The following is a 20189-nucleotide window of genomic DNA, read 5'->3' on the forward strand; positions in this document are numbered from 1 at the left end:
TTCAGCCGTCGACGTTGGCAGCCATAAAGGCATACCACCTGATGAGCTCATTGGCCTCTGAGATAAAAGATAGCTACAGTCAGGACGAACGTTGTCGCCTGCTGTTAAATCATTTTAGTGGACGAAAGTTAACCCTTCCGTCGCACCTAAAAGCTAAGCTAAATCGCTTTAGCTACAGCGATGGCTTGTTATGGCACCAGCTGTCACCTTTTGTTCCCTTGAGAATCTATGTGCTCCATGACACAGATCTCAAGCGTATGATCCTTCGCGAGCTCCATGATGCGTCAATAAGTGGGCATCTGGGCCGTGAAAATATATTTCTTACGAGGGTCAGAGTAATTTTGTGGCCTATAAAGATAGGTGGCCAACTATATTCGCTCTTGCGAACAAATTCAGCGCGTTAAGCCTGCACCGTCCAGCAGTGCGCCACTGAAGCCGCTACCGAATCCAACGGCTTGTAGAAAGTCGTTAAGTCTGAACGTCATATTTGGCATACCGCCCGACCACAAGGGTCGGACTAGGCTCGTCGTCTTTGTAGACAGACTGAGCAAAATGGTGCATTTAGCACCGTGTGAAACATCGATCACAGGCAAGGAGGCAGCTCTCTTGCTCCTGGATCTATATTGACTACAAGGGATGCTCGAGTCCATAGTATCGGACCGGGATCCACATTTTACGTCTGGTTTCTGGCGACATGTGTTCGAGCTGCTAGGTAGCAAGCTCCATTTGTCGACCGCAGATCATCCCCACACCGATGGCCAAACGGGACGTGCCAATCGGTCGTGGCGGATGTCTTGCGTACTATAGCAACTCCCAAAGAGTGGAGCAAGCAATTGCCCTTTATGGAGTTTGCTTTAAATAACAGTGTCCACGCCAGTTGGGCGAGACACCGTTTTATATTAACGAACTGCGCCATCCTCGGACGCAGTCTCGTTTGTGCGCAGCCCGAGTCTTAGTGGAGAAGGGCCCCTCACTGTGCTTGGTGCAAAAGAGGGTCAAAGTTTCGTCAATATGACGATGACCCGCGAGTGTATCATGTCAAAGACAGAGACTTGCCCTGGTGACCTCCCAATTTAGCAGTGGTCAGTATGGAATCACGGCAAGGAATCCCTGTGCTCCAAAATAATAACGAGTTTCGTTAATGTTAACTACATCCTATGACCGACCTCTCGGTGGTGTCGTAGGCGAGTCAGATGCCAAGAGCGTGAGCAAAAATCAACACTTTGTGGATGGGCAATTAGCCATCACACGAAAAGTCCGCGGCGCGCTGGCAAGCGCGCACGACAAACAAAAATAATATGCTGACCAAAAAATGGTCGCAAAAACAATGAATGCTATAGTGTTGAAGAAAAAGTACGATTAAGTACTGCTACTCTACTTAAAATGCAATTTCTGTACTACCTGGAGGTGCTACGAAATTATTGCCACGTCACATTGGCCATGTGCTGTGGTCGAGAACTTGGACCTGCCACTTGGGGGTGGTGCCAAATTGACCCACCCTTGTGTATTTGATACGCATATGTGTATTCACATCGGAAGGGATGTCGGCTAGTGTCGGCCGGCACGTCTTAATACGGCCACGCTTTACTTAAGCATACACTTTAGCACAGCGAGGAAGCGGTTTGACCGTCTTATCTCATGTGCAGTGATGACTCCTAAGCGACCTCACCCAATGAACTATTAGCCTTAGTTTAAGTGACGCCACAGGAGCGGTAATACGGATCCACGTGCGCACTTGTGAACTAGGAAGTAGTTTTCAGACTGATTAATTTTTAATCGTGCTATATATAAACTACTATTTCCAACCAATGCTAAAATGATATCTCTCTAGATATACACTAATATGTATTGCGAGCGTATCTTACTGAATACCTCGCGTAATACATGAAGCTAGTCGTCATCCCCGCTAATGTGAATGCCTTCAGGGACATCACATACACAAGGGTCGGTTCACAAGGTGAACCACACCAAAGTAGTAGGTACGTTAACATCACCTAAGTAATAGACCATCTTCTTAAGTAGACTTTGTGTACTTAACGGGGATTGTGTTACAAAAGGCGGTTTAGCCCGTTACACTACCCTTCCTTTAAGAACGAATTTGCATTTTGCGAATTCGTCAAAGAAGACCGAGGAACAGCGAGCTGCTGTACGTGCCGCTTAGTTCTCTCATTCTCTCTTGCTACCTGTGTCTTACTTGGCGCAGAAGCCACCTGATTGGGGCAAAACTGGTGGGTCGTCTGCAAGTGCACCCACTCAACCACGCGCGAAGCACGCAGCCGTCGCTCAGTGCCACAATTACAACGCCGACAGCTACTGCTGCTGTCGCGTTAACTGGACTGAATGGTCCACCCTACTTACACAGTGAAGATGTAGATCCGTCGCACATTGTTGACTACAATAAGTCGACACCGCTGCCATCACCTCATTGTAGTGATGAGTACAGCGAATTAATAAGGAAGGATGATGGCGCTTTATTGACCTTAAAACTTCACTCATTGCTCGTAACGGGAGACAACAAAATTTTCTAATGCTGTCTAGTCGTATGCGCTGGCTAGCGCAGCGACCATTAATTAGAGCGCTGCCCATAAAGGCGCAGCCGCTTCTCCGTTGGGTAAAACCACAACGTCTTATGCTCATACTTATATTCATCATGCTTCTGACATAGAGGATCCTAAATGTAAGGCTCTACCGATGACACGTGAGCGTGCTCATTCAGTGTCACAAGCCAGTCGTATCGAACGTAGCTATGTAACGGGTGGCATATCACTTATGTTCCCTCCATCTCAATGGCCTCGTGCTAACGCGAGAGCATCGCTCCTAGAGCGCGCTATTGTAGACTCTACATAAAAGGCTCAGGTGAAATCACTTGGACGTATTCCCCCGATCCCGGTCGTTTTGCGTTCAAAATAAACGCCTGACCAATATAAGGCAGAATTCACGGGCCGCTTTTAGCCGCACTACGATGCGATAAAACAGCGGTCGCAGCGAAGTAATTTTTCCCTCATTCGTGTGAAAGCATGGGCGGTACTGTACCCCCCTGTTTCTTCTCACTACGCTACTCCTGCTAGTCCATTTGAGACAAGCGGAGAGGTCTCAGCTGGTGCTCTTTTCATAGGCACACACCAAGCCGGGAACATCAATACTAAGACTATCGATCGGTTCCCAAGAGTCAAAACTCTTCCGGTGACCTCTCCACTGGAAGGGGATTTGATATTTCTACCTCACGGAGCAGTGCGCAAGCAACCTTCCAACAAGGAAGCGTTGATTCCCACCGGCATTCATCAGTGCAGGCGGCGCCTGATAGGAGTGGCGAATTCGCCCACCTACTCGCGGCTGCCTTACCTTCGTCCGTTCCGTCGCATGCGTTAAGCGCTGCCGAGCGACGTTTGTGGGTCTCAAGGGTCAAGCCTTGCGACTGACTTCAAATCTTTATGATGTCCGCGCGAAGGATCGTCAGGGTTATGAACGCCCGAAATTTCGGCTGGACATAACATTTTAAATATTTTTGTGAAAGAAGGTTTTATATTGATGTTTTTCTAGAATAAATACCTAATAGATCGTCATCTTGGAGACATTGATGCTGAAAGACCCGCATTACGCGCGTGATATTCCTTGCCTTCCGATTCCTTTACGATTCCATGGAAAAGGATCGGAGGCAAGTATTTTGCCTCTCTACTCTCCACCATCTGTTGAGGATTTGTGACCTCATTTGGGTCTACATAACGTTTTAGACGACTCACGTAAAAGACAGGGTGTGTCTTCATGTATGTTAGGAGGGTGAGCCTATCAGTTTAGGTCTCTACCTACTTCACATGAAGTAATTGACCATCTCAACAAGTACATTAAGTTTCCTTAACGGGTTTGTGTACAATAGGGCAACTTTAGCCTGTTACGAAGCAGGTTTTGTGTAATGGGAAAGAGTATGGCGCGAAAACACGACTGGTAAAAAGGGTTGTTGCTGACGTTTTTGTGCGACTTCGCACTACTTTAGTTGACTTTAATTATTCTAGCGTCACGCGACCACGAAGAAACGCTTTTTTCTCGTGAAACATTTGTGTGCGCGATCAGCAGATATGTACAAACCTTTGCTGCGCCACCACAGTTAAAATGGACAATTATCGTAATAATAATGAAGAATTCTGCAGATATGTAAGAAAAGAACTAACTCTACTATTAATGTCAGAACATTTCATCGATACTCACACAACTTTTTCCATTGCTTATACTGCTCTTTCAGCGATTTGCAAATGAATATTTGATTTTTTTTGGCTCGTACGCGTTGAATTAGGAATTTAGATGCTTCATAACAAATGGCCGAAGACGAGAATTAAGATTTTCATGTGTATAGCCTCCATCTAAATTATTTCGTGGTCAAGTTATTTACAGGTAGAGCGATGAGATGCTACTTACAAAGGCATCTTCTTTAAAAGCAAAAGCGAGCATGGTATCATCTGATACGGTGTAAAGGTGAAGCCTTCGTTAAATTGGAGAGGATCAACTGTAGAACTAGACAGCGCTTTAATTGTGCAGAAAGAATATATCCGAGCATTCAGTTGACCTTTGCTTTTAATTTGGAAGAAGAAAATTAAAAAAGTCAAGATCTAATAGTTGCGGGCATCGGTCTCCAATTCGGTCATAATGATTATAAACTTTCGGAAAGAAGAAACGCGTGTCATGATGTGGTACACAGCTTGCACACAGGATTTGGAGCAGGAGGCGCCGTAACCGGCCGCAGCCAGTAACTTTGGCAAGGGGCCGCCTGATGGCGCGCTAGCGATTTCTCGGCCAGTCGCTAGGTAGGACAGGCGTGTTATTTGGGCAATCGTTTTGGGATACCATTTTAAGTATACTTGATATCTGTATAGGAAATCATAAAACAGTTAGAAAAGCAGCAAAGCAGGAAAACGACAGAAAAAGCGGTTTGCTCAAGGACATGCATGTTAATTGGCTAGCACTCTCATTTTTTAGGATACACCTAGTGTCCCGCAAGTCCTTCCAAGTGGTAGCACTTGTTGGCCTTGCCGCCGTCCCCGCCGCCGTCACCATCTTGGGTCAATCAGTGATCGTTTTGACGTTTGTGAGTTTCACACTTTTGTGGACAGACACTTGCTTTCAGTGGCTGTAATTCCGACCGGATTTAGAAACTGCACCTATATCGAGACGTTGTCATTTTTGGCTATAATTCGTCTTGCTTAGGGTTAAGTCAGTTTGTTTATCTGGAAGGTCAGCACTTCAATTCATTAGTCGTCACCCATGACAAGCTACTTCAACACATAGCGAAAAGCTCATTAGTTGACATGTCGGTATCCAATCCGTACAAAGCTGACCGTTGCCGTCAAGATCTGCTCGAATCCAATCATCGGACTGGCCGCATTCTTTGCGCGTTCGAGAAACATTTGAGTTCGACGCGACGTTCCGATTCACGTAAGAGCTTAAAAGTGCGGCTAGTAGAGCACAGCAGTCAGCTGCTAAGAAAAGTACCGTAGACATTCGAATCTACAGAAAAATTCGAAAATACTAGCTCGACAACAATCCAATCACGGCACAGGTTTCTCCACCTAATTCTCGTTCAGTCGAAGCATCAGCATAAAAAAAGTTAGGACAATTAATTCGACTAAGTAATTGGCTTGTGCTTAACAAATAAAAATAACAAGTAAATTGCAGTCACTTATTGCTACGTCAAATATGTTCAGCCGATCAGCATGGTCAGCTGCAGCAGTCTATGGTCGCGGCCGTGCAAAGACAAGCAGAATATATAGAAGAAAAGAAAAAGTCCAGCAGTTATCAGAGTTGACACTGAATGGTGTGAAACTTCCAACTTACCGGAGGTAAAATGACAGAATCGTTACAACTATACAGGTAACAAACGGAATATTATTTCTTCGCAAGAGGATTAAACTGGCAACCTTGTGATAATGCAGCGATTACTAGCGGGTTTGGGCCGAACAATAAAGCATGGTGCTGCGCAGTGACACATCATCCAAGAGGCCAACATAACGAGTGTTGGCACTCGATCCGCCGATTTGCAAGGACGTTTGCGCGATCAAATCACAAATCTTCGCGAACAAAACAGCCGGGACCTTCCGGATAACGTTGGCAAGTTTCGCCACCTGGTTACGCAAGTACAAGTGTTGAAGTAGAACGACTCGTGATGTTGAAGGAGTGCGACCCATGATGTGAAAGGGCGCGACTAGTGGTAAAGGTACGCGACTATCGTAACGGACGAGTAATGACACGAAACCTACGCAGAAGAAACTGAAAGTAACGGACACAGAGATAACTAGGATCAAAGGCTCAAATACATTTAGTTCTCAATTTACCATCCAAGTCTCAAGCAGCAAACAACAGGTTATGAGCCCAAGCGACAATGACTCGACTCCCCACCAGCAAACCCCGGCACGCGACGTCGCCGGGACGGACATTCACGCACAAAACGTGGTTGCTGACACGTCCGGGATGCGCGAGGAGACGCGATCGGCTTTGGACGCGTCCGAAGCCCAAGAGAGCGCGAGTCGTATTTTCTGATGCGATCTCTGAGCGGATGGACCGGCTTGAAGGACTCCTCGAAGGGATGGCACAGCAACAAGCTCAGTTTGTGGCAAACCAGTTGAAGATGCAAATTCAGATGAGTCGCCGTGCCGATGCTGCTCCCACGCATCCTTCCGAGCACTTGTTCAATGGTTCAAGCGCGTTCACTGACTTAATCAGAGCGCGGGGCCGTCGGATGAGGAGGGGCTCACTAGATGAGCCCATGCAGAATGCCGTGCCGCCTGTAACGCCATGCATGCCGTCGCCTAATCGGCCGCCGCAGCAAGTAAACCTGAATCAGCCACCGAGATCGTCGCAGAATTTTGCGCCGCGTGAAGATTATGGGTTGAAGATACCTAAGCCTCGGGACCTGGACTGGCCCGGCTTTGCCAAGTTTATGGGTAAGGAGACATACCCAGGCGTGGGTGCCGACTTCAAGGCGTGGGGTATGCGTTTCCTACAACGACTCGGTGCAGCCCAGCTGATGAGTGGAGGTGATTGGCCAGAAGAGTTTAAGGTCCTCGCGCTGAGTGGTAAGCTGGATGGAGTGGCACTCAGCTATTACGAGAAGATGCTGCCGGTGTGGTCGTCGGTGTCTGACACACTCGAACACGTCCTGAACAGCATGCTGTTGCATTACATGACGCCGATTCCATCTACTAAAGGAATTGAGCTAATGATAAGCGAGAAGGGTTAAAACAAGACATGGCCCGAGCACTACCAGTACCTTGTGTACGTGGCAGAACGGTCGGGTAACTCGGAGCAGAGTGTGCTAGAATGCTTATGCAAGTCGGCACCCTCGCACATTCAAACCGCGATGTTAACTCGGATGAACGCGCAACGACCTGATTACCTTATACAAGCTGCTGAGCTTGTTGCGTTCGCGATTTTTTGAAATCAGCATGAAGAAGACGAATAGCGGAGGAGGCCGAGACCGAGCTGTTCGATCAAGCCGCGCGCTAGGAGTTCGCTACCCCGGCGGTGGACGAAGCGACCAAGGAGGGCGCGAAAGTAGATACATTGCACGGGTTGGAAGTGCCGATTCTCGCAAATGTTATGGCTGTGGCGAGGCTGGTCATATTAAGGCCAACTGTCCTAAAAAAAGCGACGACAATTCGGTTTCGAGCCGGGTTGTGTTAGCCATTGGGACCGGTACGACAGCTGACTCTGACTCGTGGATCCTGGACAGCGGTTCGAGCAGCGACATGTCAAACGAAGAGACTGTTACTAAATTAAGCTTTACGGGGGAAATTACCCTCGACTTTAATTCCCGTAATCGTCCTAAAAATCCGCACTGATAAGTATTACGGTAAATGATATCACCTTTGACCCATTGAGAGCTTTCTATTATCATTTCTCCTACGTGCAAACGAAAAATGAGAATTAAAGAAAATGAAACGTTTCAAAGCACTAATTAGATGAGTGGTTATAAAGCTCTTAACAAAGATGATTGGTCAAGGTCTCACTTAATTGACTGGTTCTGACAGTATATGAGCGATAAATTTGATTTTAATACCTTTGCATCTTTCCCCACCACATACGAAATGACATCCTTCCGAGGTATCGATTCCGAAGCTGTAATCGAAGCGGCATTCAACATATAATATGCGCTATATTTTACGCCGACGATACGGCTGTCTACGTCCGGTCTCCACAGAAAGTCAGCAGGGTGTTGGAGATCCTCGCACAGTTCGGCACGGCATCCGGACTTCGAGTCAACGCCGGCAAGTCCATGGCTATTCCTCTCCGCAGTGGTGTCGTCGTTGATCATGCCTCTCTTGGTGATGTGAAGCTCTTGCGCGACGGCGAGCACTGCAGGTACCTCGGTATTCAAGTCAGTGTTGGTGACGCGACGAAGGCCAACTGGGAAGCGTGTATCAGCTCGATCAACGCGAGATTGCACCTCGCGCGGGCCAAAACTAACACAGTAGGGCAACGAGCCGCGCTTGCTGCAGCGGTCATTGTACCAAAGATCGTCTTCGTTGCCAGACACGTCTGGCCGCCTACAGCAACTGTCGACCAACTACAGCAACTCGTCAAACGTTTTGTCTGGGGCAAACGAGATGGCAAGCAGGTTCGAGCTTGGATGGGCGAGATGCAGGCCGAGCTACCCGTACTTGAAGGCGGGGTTGCAGTTCCGAATATTCAAGCGGAGCTTCTCACCATGGCGGCAATGGCAGTTGGACGGTGGGCGTCGGGATCGACAGGAGCCGGGCGGACCATCGACGACATCATAATGGCAGGGCGGCAGGGCGCTGACGTCTATCTCACCCCGAGGTTCGATACAACGGCGAAAGACGCGAACTTCTACGGCTCGACGATGTGGGCATCTGGAGCAGCAGTCGTGCGGTCCGTGCACGGCGGCACCCTCTCGGCAGCGGAGCATCGGCTTGTGCGGGACGCCAGTGAGGCAGTGCAAACCAGCCTCAGCAATGCGCGGTGGCACGATGGCGAGGTGGTATTCAGCATCGATGCCACCACGATGACGAGAGTGGTGGATCTGGTGCGGCGATGGGCGGATCACAGGGGAGCCTTTTGCGACGAGTGGCTCCGGCACGCGACACTGGATACCGCGACCTGGCTACACAACGGTCATGGAGCTCTTTTTAAAGTTGGCGACTTTGCACGAGCGACAGACTGTCGGCGAACGCTCGGAGATGTCATCGAGTGGTCGTGGAGCAGGAGAGGCGAGATCACGTTCCAGATGCGCGAGTCTCCGGATCCACGGCCGTCGACTCGACGGGCAGCGGGGCGCCTTTGTGAAACACTCTTGATCAACTTTTCGCAGCTTCTCTACCGTCCGCACACACCGACGTTACTGAGACCGGTCAATGTGGAGTTGCAGCAGCACCACTCGTGGATGCTAACGGACAACGGGGGCAGCATCATCTACTCGGACGCTCTACTGCAATGCGATCCACGTACAGTGGCATCGATGAGCGACTGCGAGCGTGAAGCATTGGCAGACGTGCCGGGCAGTACAGTCACGTTCCAGGGACATCCGGTACTCTCGCGGCTCGTGAGTCTCTACAGTGGTGAAGGGCGGTGGCGACCAAGGAGGAAGCAGTACAGGGGGATGATAACACGAAGACGTCGAGAGAAGGGAGAAAAGGCACGCGATGATGCGCTGGCCAGACAGGCAAGCAGCAGCTCGACCGTGTTCGATGAAATGCGGCAGATCAAATGGACCGAGACGCAGCGAGTTCCCGGTCTTTCTCCATACGCAGCGCGAACCGGTTTTCCGGCTCAAGGCGAACAAGCTCAACCTCTGGAACCACGATAGCAGCAACCTCACGTGCCCGCACCCCTCATGCAGCGACGTTGAACACACCAACGTCAAGCACGTTTTCTGGGACTGTCCAGTCGCGGCGACGGCGTGGGCAGACTTCCGCGCACGCTGGCAACAACTCGGCGAGAACATAGACGACGCACCACGTGTGTGTTTCAGCCTCGAGATGCCTGAGACACCCGAGCGGGCTTGGAACGCTGTTCGTGCCACTCTGAGTTACGAGGAAGATGAGGACCCGTTGCGCGACGAGCTCTACCCAGTGGCCAGCCTACTCTGGCGGCACACGGCGGTCGCAACGCTGCATGCCATCTGGTGTGCACGACTCCGACTGCGACACGAACCGACCGCCTCAGCGACCGTGATGAGAGCCGTCATTAACGCCTCTATCCACGGTGGACTCAATTCTCTCGGACACCTGATGCGAGACTTCGACAGCGATGCGCACCGGACTCCGAGAGGGGGGGTGATGGCGGTGCTCGTGGCCACCCTTCAGGACCTGCTGTCGGAACGCGACCGCGACCGCACATCTCCACGTCCACTCGCGTCGCGCTCCGTCTTCTTGCTTTTCTTCGATGGAGGATCGAGAGGCAACCCAGGGCCAGGAGGGTCAGGCTCGGTCATCGTGCGACTCGACATCGACACGCACGCCACAGACATCTGCTGGGCTTCCAGCATGTCGTATGCGCGAGTCGACACGACCAACAACACGGCCGAGTACTGGGGGCTCATCCACGGACTACGTCGAGCCGCGGCAGCTCGCTACAGCCCGTTGCACGTGATCGGAGACAGCAATATGATCATCCGACAGCACCAACGCCACAGGGTACCGAAATAGCCTCGACTGCGACAACTCTATCTGAAAGCGAGACGATGCGCGGACGGGCTCGGCATCCGCAGCTGGACGCATCATTACCGCGAGCATAGCAAGATGGCCGACCGAGCAGCCAACATCGCGATGGACACGGCTCTCTTTCAGCAGACGACTGCAGAGGACGGACGTCCAATCATCATGGAACTTGCAGAACACCTGAACAACGACGTTCGACAGTGGATTACAACGCGCCAAACAGCGCTGAATAAAGTCACGCTGGTCGCCACGCCAACACGAACAACGCGAGAGCATACACTCGCACTCCGGACCCTCGTGGACCGGAAGGCTCAGCAGTGACAGCACGATCGACCGAGATCTGCCTCCTGTAGAGCTGCATAGTATATAGGACACTAACACGGTCATAGGGATCTCTAGAAGTATCTCAATGTACCTCACCTTCTCACTCATAATATGCGCTATGAACCTACTGTGACTTGCTTTATATAAAAGAAAATACTCTGAATTATTGTTCGTCGCAAATGAATATGTGCTCGAAGCAATATATTATTTTAAAGAGATCACAAATTGCAAGTCAGATCTCCTAGTGAGCAATTTCGACTGAATATATATGGGCACAAACATTCAGTTGAAAGCGGTATTGATTCCAGCTACGAACCCGATACCGCGAAAGGACATGGTGGAGAGACGTGGGATAGTGAGGGGGATACTACCCATTGACATTATGTCATATGTAAGCTTGCAAGGTCTGGGCTGCCGAACGCAAGTTTCGGCTTCGGCTTAAGGAAACAGCGCTTATTGCGTGACCGGAGTTCAAGCGCTGCTGATGCTAAAGCTTTTATTGTGACTGACAATCCGGACCTGATGTTCCAGTTATATACCTTACGATTAAAGTCAGCGAAGGAATTACTGGTAGGCTTGTCAACAAGAGTTAGGATGACTGAAAAGGTACCTCGTGCGTTTGCTAGCTGATTACTCGTTAGTGAGCTGAAAGCCAAGGTTTACCCAGACTGAAGTCATGTTGGACTCCGTCGGGCATGCGAGGACTAGGACGTCACGGAAGACTCGTTCCTCGAACTCAATCTCGACCAAATCTTCTTTGGCCTGTCTTTTTATAGTGTTGGAACCATCGAGCCGCTTAATTTGTACGATCTTCACTGCCAAAACACGCTCTAACAATCCTGGTTTTACGACGTCACATGTCGCCCCAGAAATAGACAGGATACGGGCATTTTTGTTGCCGCATTTACCGTCATTGATGACCACGTCCTTGGCTAGGCCCTCGTCGTTGTTTCTCGCCAAAAAAGTGATGACTCTGGATTATATTTCCGAAACTTCTTCGGCCTCCGAGTCAACTTCTTCTAAAGAATCAACCGTATTGCGGTCTTGACGATTGTCGTTGCGACGCACGTTACCTGTGGTGTGCGTGTTGAGTTTTGCATTTTAAAGCACTGGTCAGTCGTATGTCATTTCTTTTTGCAATAGCGGCAGAATGACTGTGAGGTCTGGCGTTGTTTCGTCTGGAACCGTACGCCGGGGGAACGGTCGGGCATTGCCAATTTCGAATCATGGCGGAATTGCGAAGGCGACGATACGGGCAGTGGCCCTTTAATCGAGGCATGGAAGATCGTGATGCTGTCTCGGTGTAAATGTTAATATTCCATTGCGGCAAACCGGCCAACTTTTTTGCAGTGGGATTCCTTATGTCAATGCAGATCGTCACGTAGACGAAGTTAAAGGTCAGCCGGAACAAATTCAGTGTCTAATTTCTGTATCAAAGTCGTTTACAGAATTGATGCCGTGCCGTTTATTTAGATATCATTGGGCAGCGGAACCTTGAAGAGCGCTGGCAAGTATGAAAATTTGCCTGGAGATTGATTCCTCCAGCCAAATATTCCGCGCGCCGTAAAGTATTGCTCCATTTGCTCTTAAAATAGACGGGCTGATTCTTCAAGACGACCGAAAACAATTAGAAGTTTTATCCCTTCAACACGAATGCCAGTCGGCACGATGATACGTAAGATGTTCTAGCAGCTGCTGTTGTTGCGTCAGTTCTTTTACAACACTCTTTATGAGCTGCATATAGGATGGGTCTGCCATGACTTTAAAATAAAGACTCATTTGAAACACAAAAATCAAATTCACATAATCTGTTCGATTATTTGAAGTCTTACGCTTCTTCTGAGGTCGCGTAAAGTATAACAAAGATCTTGGCGGAGCGCTGCAAGGATTAAAGGGATTAATTATTAGAGAGTAGTAGTTATAAAGATTTCTACGAATCAAGATCGTATAGTATAAGATATTTATTTAAATTTGGGACTAGAGTTACGCGAATCTTGAGTCTATACACCTTCGTATATTTCCTGTATTACAGAAGTTAATTCTTCTGCAGGAATATCACGGTTATATTCTCCTTTAAACAGAAGATTGTCCAATTGAATGGGTTTTTATTAAAAAAGACGAACCTGTTGAAATAATTGCAGAATATGATCAAAGGGGTGGGTACCCTCAGGTTCCGCGAGGAGGGTGTCGATTTCACGACGAGGGTTGGTTAGACAATTCACTTCATCCGAGAAGTACTGCTTCTCCTTTATAAGCTCCCGGCGCAAGGCCTTGGCAACACGCAAGCTCTTTTGAATTGACTTGTACAGGTTCTAGGCGCAGCTCTCAGCCTCTTCCTTAGCGCTAAAGAGGAAAGCTTTGGAGAAGTCGAACTTGATCATGGGCTCACGTCTCCTTATTTCCTATGCACGTTGGCTGCAGGGCCTTACATCTCGCTTAATGCTTTCTACATAACAATGTAGGATAATGTGGAACGAGCCCACGCAGCGAGATTCCAGTGACTGAACGCCTTCCAACTGACTAACAGCGTCACGGCCGCGCTGGACTCACAAATGCTCAGTGATTACATTTGCCGAACAGGCTTTGCGGCTTACAATGGATATTGAAGTGATACACTAAGACATCGATTAGACCAGCAAACAAGGCTCGCGAGGAGATAATATCGAGCAGGATACGAAGTGCCGAACAACGAGACGGATGAAGCGGCAGGATGACTGTGGTCAGAAAAATATTGAGTCACGAATATCCGCTAAAAATCCACGAGTTCGCGCTATGGTAATCGTACCTTCGTAATTAAATGGTGTAAAAATGCTACATGTCGTGTAATTTCGCGAAACGAAACATTTGGCACGAGTAATGTATACAAATATTAATTGGTGCCTTATCATCATATTGACCATGACAGAAACTATGAATGCGGCGGACATGAGCGGTAATGAAATTATCGCATGATGAAAGCGTGAGGTAGGGTAAAAGTGTGAAGCCATTACTAGAATTCGAGTCCGGCTCTGCATTAATTGACCATCTTCGACCTGGCTTTGCGCAGGCCTTACATTGATGTGCGTATGTCTATTTATTTTTCACGTGCCATAACCGATGCTTGTCCAGACGATTTTTGTCGAAGGCATTTGTTAGCTCTTGTGGCCTAACATTTCAAAGCATGCGCTTGGTGTGCTGGTGGCAGACAATACAACTGCATGTGGGAATATCGAGACTTGGTTGTAAACATTTGTCGAGGCAATGACACACACGCAAGATTGGGCCATTCAAGATCATTCGAATGATCAATGTAAACGTAGCCAAGTTGGAGCTGCCACGGCCAATAAACTGAATGAACCCTACATTCGACGTCGGTTGTGTTATCGCCCTATGTCCCGGTTCCCGACAAGTTCCTTAGTCGTCCGATACCGAAATCATCCAAAGACGTGGATATTGGTAACGACGGACCATCTTCAAATTATAGAACGCCTTTTAAAAAAAGGCCAATTTATTCGCAAACCACACAGACTCGTACAATGGCATAAGTAAACTAAAGAAAAAGCAACATATGAAAAAGAAAAAAAAAACATCCGCCATGTCCCCCACTAATGGGATCTCGTAGCCGACTTTATCAGCGTCAGCGAGAGATCAAATTGGGAAGGATTTCAGGACTAGTCACTCAAGTTAGGCCTTGACCGGTCGTCTTTGCTTAAAGCTTTATATCCTCTCATTTGGTTGATGCTTATAAACCGTTAATTACCATTTACGTTCGCGCATTAGACGAGATGATAAATATAATCGGTCTATCGCGCAAAAGCACGATCCGCAAGACTTTGATAAGGATAGGCGATATTTTTAAGAGTGCTTCACACCACATTACTTATTTGCTAGGAAAAGCATAAATTAGATCAGTCTTCAAGTAAGGGAATTGCTAACGCCCCCCCCCATTTCAGATGACGGCCCCCAACATTCAAAAATTATGTTCAAATCATATCCGTAAAGATTTTTTGCCAAACTGCACTTTTTCAACCTTATGTTTCTTAGGGATTGACTGTACGATCGCAATTAACCGTGACGGTGCGTGCTGCGGCACCACGTGGTGACGTGATCAAATCAGGCTTGTTTTTTTTTTAATTTCAGCAGGGCTTTGGACTGCGATCAGAAGGCTGGAAGGTTGGATACGTAGTCCTCACGAGCGCCAAATTGACAAATTCTTCGGGTAGAAAACGGCCTTAAGCGTGGCATAATCGACTTGGCTAAGTGCGCGGCCAAAAGCATTAAAGTCGTGCTACGGGCTTATATCCTTAATGGGTTGCAAGCTACCATGAGGGAATGGCAGTTCGTGGCAAAAGGGATCGCGTCTTCCTCAGTGCTTTTACCGAAGTAAACTGAAAGATGTCTACATCTGGCGCTCGCGTCGCAAAACTCTGGACGCTTTATGGGTTTCGCGATACCTAGAGACCAATTTATATCGAAAAGGGTGGTCGATTGCTCTGGTCGTCGGCTTATGTTACTTCTATATCGGCGAAAGGCAAGAATGAAAACAACAGCTGTCGTCGCTGTAAAAATACAAAGGTGGATCGGTTTGATGATATTTGGACTCTGGACTGAAAAGGAGCAGGAATAAGGTATCGGTATTGAGGATCCAGCCGAAAGCTTTTAGTTTTGGAAACCTACAAGATTGAAGCACGCGGATCTCCGCTTTGTTCAAGGTAGCAAAGCTGTAGCTAGCAGAATATTGAACACTATAGACGTAGTAATGCAAGTGTTTAGTGCAACATTTAGAGCAGAGCTCGACGTTAAGCATTGCGGTAGAAGTCGAAAGAAAGACAAGACCCTACAGATCACTTTCTTTACAGCTCTGTAGTGTCATGATGTCGCAATATGAAAGTGATTGTCGGTCAAAGATTTTTTGGGGCGGCAAATGAACATGATTTAAATAATGGTTGGTGCCGTGAACCAAAATAGGGTGCCGTTAACATTTCATTTAAATAATCTCCATCCACATTCTTACAGATACATCTTCCTCTAAAATAACGAGCCAGAATCATCGCGACTTCTAATTACTCCCTCATGTATGGCAAATGCTTTTCAAATACGCGGACAGTGCGTAAATTTCTTTGAACCCGATACGGAACAAAAATAGGCATGAACGACTAAGTGGAATAGCCAGCAATTTGAGATTGACGTGCAAACAAAGCATGTTGATATACTAAAGCAACCATTCTTGCAAGACTCTCTAAAAGGCTCAACCCTTTAGTTTAGTAATAGCCCTTCATTTGGAAGATCTTATCTATGACGTCAGCGCGAGCGAGTTTGACTCGGGAAGGTTTCACAGACTATGGGCTTTGGAACTCGAGCAGAAGCTATAAGCCAATTCATTGAATGTTGACTGGCTTGGAAACTCGATCAGTAGTTTAAAGCCAATTTGTTGAATGTTTACTTGCGAAAACGAATCTGACTATATTTTGTATAGGGTTGGTATTATTGCTACAAGCTCAAATGATTAGACGAACATAAAACTTCGATTCTGGTGATTTGAGAATGCGCTACGCTTATTTGGCTTTTGAATCGCTCAAAAGAACAAATGGTGTGCAACCTAGCGAAGGTTGAATGTGAGCTAAATAAAGATTTATGTTTCCGTAGCAAGACGTCTTAAATACTTCTAAAAACCAAGGTCAAGGACACTGGTGAAACGTGAAAATTCGAGCCACAACGTGTCGATTCGTGCACGTCTCCTTGTATTCGGTAAATGTCATCGTGACGAAGTTCACAATTAGATTTAGGCGCCCACAGTCGTGCGCAGTTTCCAGAAATAATAGTTGTAACGGGGCACCCTACTGTACTAGTCAACCTACACTGATTACAGTGAAGGTAGGACGCCTCGACTACTTCACTTACACGACGTGCAGAGGAAGGTTCTCAGTAGCTAGGAAGTCTCAGCTACTGAAGGTAAATTCGAAGGCTTTGAAATAGCGAAAAAGTAGAGCTGTATTTATATATTAAATTCCTTCGTAACGACCTTCTATCTACTACTGGCTTTATTATATTAATAACTAACATCTGTGGCGCCTACTTGCGCACCACGCAATCGTGTCTTGTGTCGATTGGCGAGATTAATTCAAACTTAAGTCATCCAATCAATAGAATTGATATCTTTTTGCGTCAATATTACCAACGTTGGTAATATTGTAACTATTAATTCAAAATTAATAAAGATAACATTTTTGGGGCGTTGATCGATACCCACCCTCCCTTGTTCCATACCCACCCCTCTTCCTATATTAGGCAATACTTGCAACACTATTAGGCAGCACACTGATCAACTCAAACCTCTAACATCCGCCCAATACAAGCAATACGCTTCCATTCCCGACTCATTCTTTCCATAGCGCCATTCTCCACACATACATTCCGACTCACCTAGCGTTGTCTCTCTTTTCCCTCAATAAAATGACTTTTACCATTCCACCTATACCAGAGCTAGTCTATGGCTCGCTGGAAGCGGCCACAGACGCGATCACGTGCCATGATCTTGAAGCAGGCTTCGCAGTGTCTATCAAAAGGAGGAAACGTTTCGCCAAGAAACCCGATGGAGACATCACGTCAGTCTATTTTGACTACAGAAAGGCAGGCCTGTATGTACCTCGCGCTACAGAGGCTAACCAGCTCGGCGAATACTGGTGGCCCTTTCAAAATACTCAACACTTGGTCAGTTGTTGGTATATGTCAGCACCACAATCACTCACAATTTGTACATGCGTCCCCTCACTACAGTGGCCGCGTCCTGAGCGAGTCAGAGTGCAAACACGGGATCACACTTTCAAGTGCAGGACTGGGACCAGACCGCATTCTCACGAGCCTGAGACAGCAACGACGTGATGATTGCAACGTCGTTGCGCAGGATGCATGCATAATATTCGTTCAAGGGGTCGACTCGCAGCTTTTGCTTGCAAATCTACCTTGGCTGCTCTGCTTGATTCTCTTGCGGAAAGCGCGATGCATTTTGCCCAAAGAAATGGCAATCGGCAGCTGTTTCATTTGTTTATCGTTGTGCCTGTGGCTGGCACAATTTATGCATCCTTTTCGAGCAGGAAGTTGTGTATTCTCGACGCAACTTATAAAACCAATACATATAGATTCCCGTCACTCCATATAATTGGGGTAGCATCATCGGACAAGTCCTTCACATTTGCATACTGCTTCATGCAAAGAGAATATGGCATTTGTCCAGAGGTCTTTGTAAATGACCGAGAGCTCGTTCTCATGTCCGCTGTTGCCGCCACATTCACGGCCAAAATCTTTTCTGCCGTTCGAATATTTTTAAGAATATTTATGCGAAGCAGCGTACTGACTTTACATACCAGGAGAATTCACGGCTGCGATGACCATCTGGACCTCAACTGTTTTCGCGAAAACCGAGCGGGAATATGACGAAAAAGTGAGGGAGCTTCTGCTTCTCACCCCCGACTTGGCTTGTGCATAACGAGAAGTTTATGGAATTCTGGATGCGTGGAGTTAGTCTATTCAGACACGGGGATTGGGAAAGTGAGTTTGGCGGCCTTAAGGCTCGCATTTCAGCGATTCAAGCTGCGGCACAACCCCATGGTCCATGTACAGGCATTTTTGTGTCCACAATGGACATTCCTGCGAGCATACCTTCCGCCAGAGAACAGCTGAGAGTCCGCAGTGGGTGTTGGAAAAGGAAAATTTTGATGAAAATTGGTTGCTGGAAACTCAGCGTAATATATTAGTGATATCAGATGAGAGCCCCTTCGGAGAGGAAATTGCTGCTGTCCAGATGGCATATGAAGTTGCGCCATCTATACATCAGCGGCAATTGCTTCTCAGTGGTCTGAGAAGTTTGAATGATGCCGTGGCACTGGTCAAGGACATGCTCTGCATCAACCAATGCTAATTAGAAGACAAAGAAGAACAAGACGTATCTCGCAAAGAACAGAAAGAAGAAGGATAAGAAAACGAATAATCGAACAATACGACATCTGTATTGATGAGTTGATTTGCGTTTTTTTTTGTACCTCGCGTCTTTGCTAGAAATTACATCTTCTATTGGGTGGATGTTAGGGGTTAGGGGTAATCAACATGTTGCCTAATAATGTTGCAAGTATCTCCTAATATAGTAAGAGGGGTGGGTATGGAACAAAGGAGGGGTGAATATCGATCAACGCCCTAATTTTGTACTTCTTTACGTATTTCCTCTCATAGCATATAATATTAATTCCTTTCATAGGAAATAATATTTGGCCGCCGTTCGGGACACAGATGTTTTTGATCCGGACTCAGACGTTTTCGTTCCGGACACAGATACGATTTATTGGCTAAATCTAAGCTATTTGATTGGCTACATTTAAGCGTCTAATTGGTCAACGTCTGGATGAGAATATCCCCCAGCGCTAACATCGCCATATCTTCACGATTAACAACCGAGCAACCTCTGCAATTGACAACGACAGGAGATAGTGAAGGTGATAGCAAGATACTTTATTTTTTGATACAGAAAGGATAAAATATTAAATGAAAAAAAAAACAATGGCATCTGAACTTCCAGTCAGTATAGTGTTAATTGGCATTGAAAGACTAATCTGATTGGAATACTGTAGATGTCTGTGTCGAGTCCGTCGCTTCTACTGACAGTGAAGCTGCTGGTAATATTGCAACCCGTTCTTGTTCGGCCGGCAGCCCTGAAAGGGAACAAAGTCGTGAGTTGCGGCGACGGCCCAGCTGGCCGCAAGCGCGACAAGCAGGTCGTCTGCTTATCCTTGAAAGGAGCTCAACGTATTCGAATGCCGAAGGATCGCGACGAGTGGAAATGTTTTGGGGCACGGAAGTCGAGATAAGTAGCCGTCCTCGTGTTCTTACCCGCTCCGGTTCTTGTAAGACTATCGGAGTCTTTTCAGAAGCGTCTCCAGTTCTTCGACAATTGTCTGCTGCTGCCGGACAGGAAGGTGCCTAAAAGTGGCAGCAACTTTTTCCATCACAGCTGGCAATACTTCCTTGGGACTTTCGACCGCCTCAGGACGAGGGTGATTGGGTCCGTTTAGGTGCCACTGCTCTGCGAAGTCCAAAAGTTGAAGTTGCCGGCCACTCCGTAGCTGATCCCGTAGTCGGAGTTCGCATGGAAGCCCCAAACTGTTGCAAAGACAATCGGCAAAGATTTAGCAAATTAAACGGATCAACAGGTCGCCGCGCAAATTTAAGCCT

The 20189-nt window shown here is 47.4% G+C and overlaps 1 protein-coding gene across 1 annotated transcript; it reads left to right on the plus strand.

Annotated features, from left to right (window-relative positions):
- Positions 1 to 19517: 19517 nt before the first annotated feature.
- CCR75_002270 (uncharacterized protein) lies at positions 19518 to 19941 on the plus strand (the record flags this gene model as incomplete). The annotated part of the gene is made up of 2 exons (XM_067960368.1): positions 19518 to 19539; positions 19589 to 19941. 2 exons carry the CDS (start codon positions 19518 to 19520, stop codon positions 19939 to 19941), a joined length of 375 nt encoding a protein of 124 aa, XP_067819043.1.
- Between the last annotated feature and the right edge of the window lie 248 nt (positions 19942 to 20189).

Source organism: Bremia lactucae, linkage group LG6, assembly GCF_004359215.1.
Source record: "Bremia lactucae strain SF5 linkage group LG6, whole genome shotgun sequence".
Taxonomy (NCBI): domain Eukaryota; phylum Oomycota; class Peronosporomycetes; order Peronosporales; family Peronosporaceae; genus Bremia; species Bremia lactucae.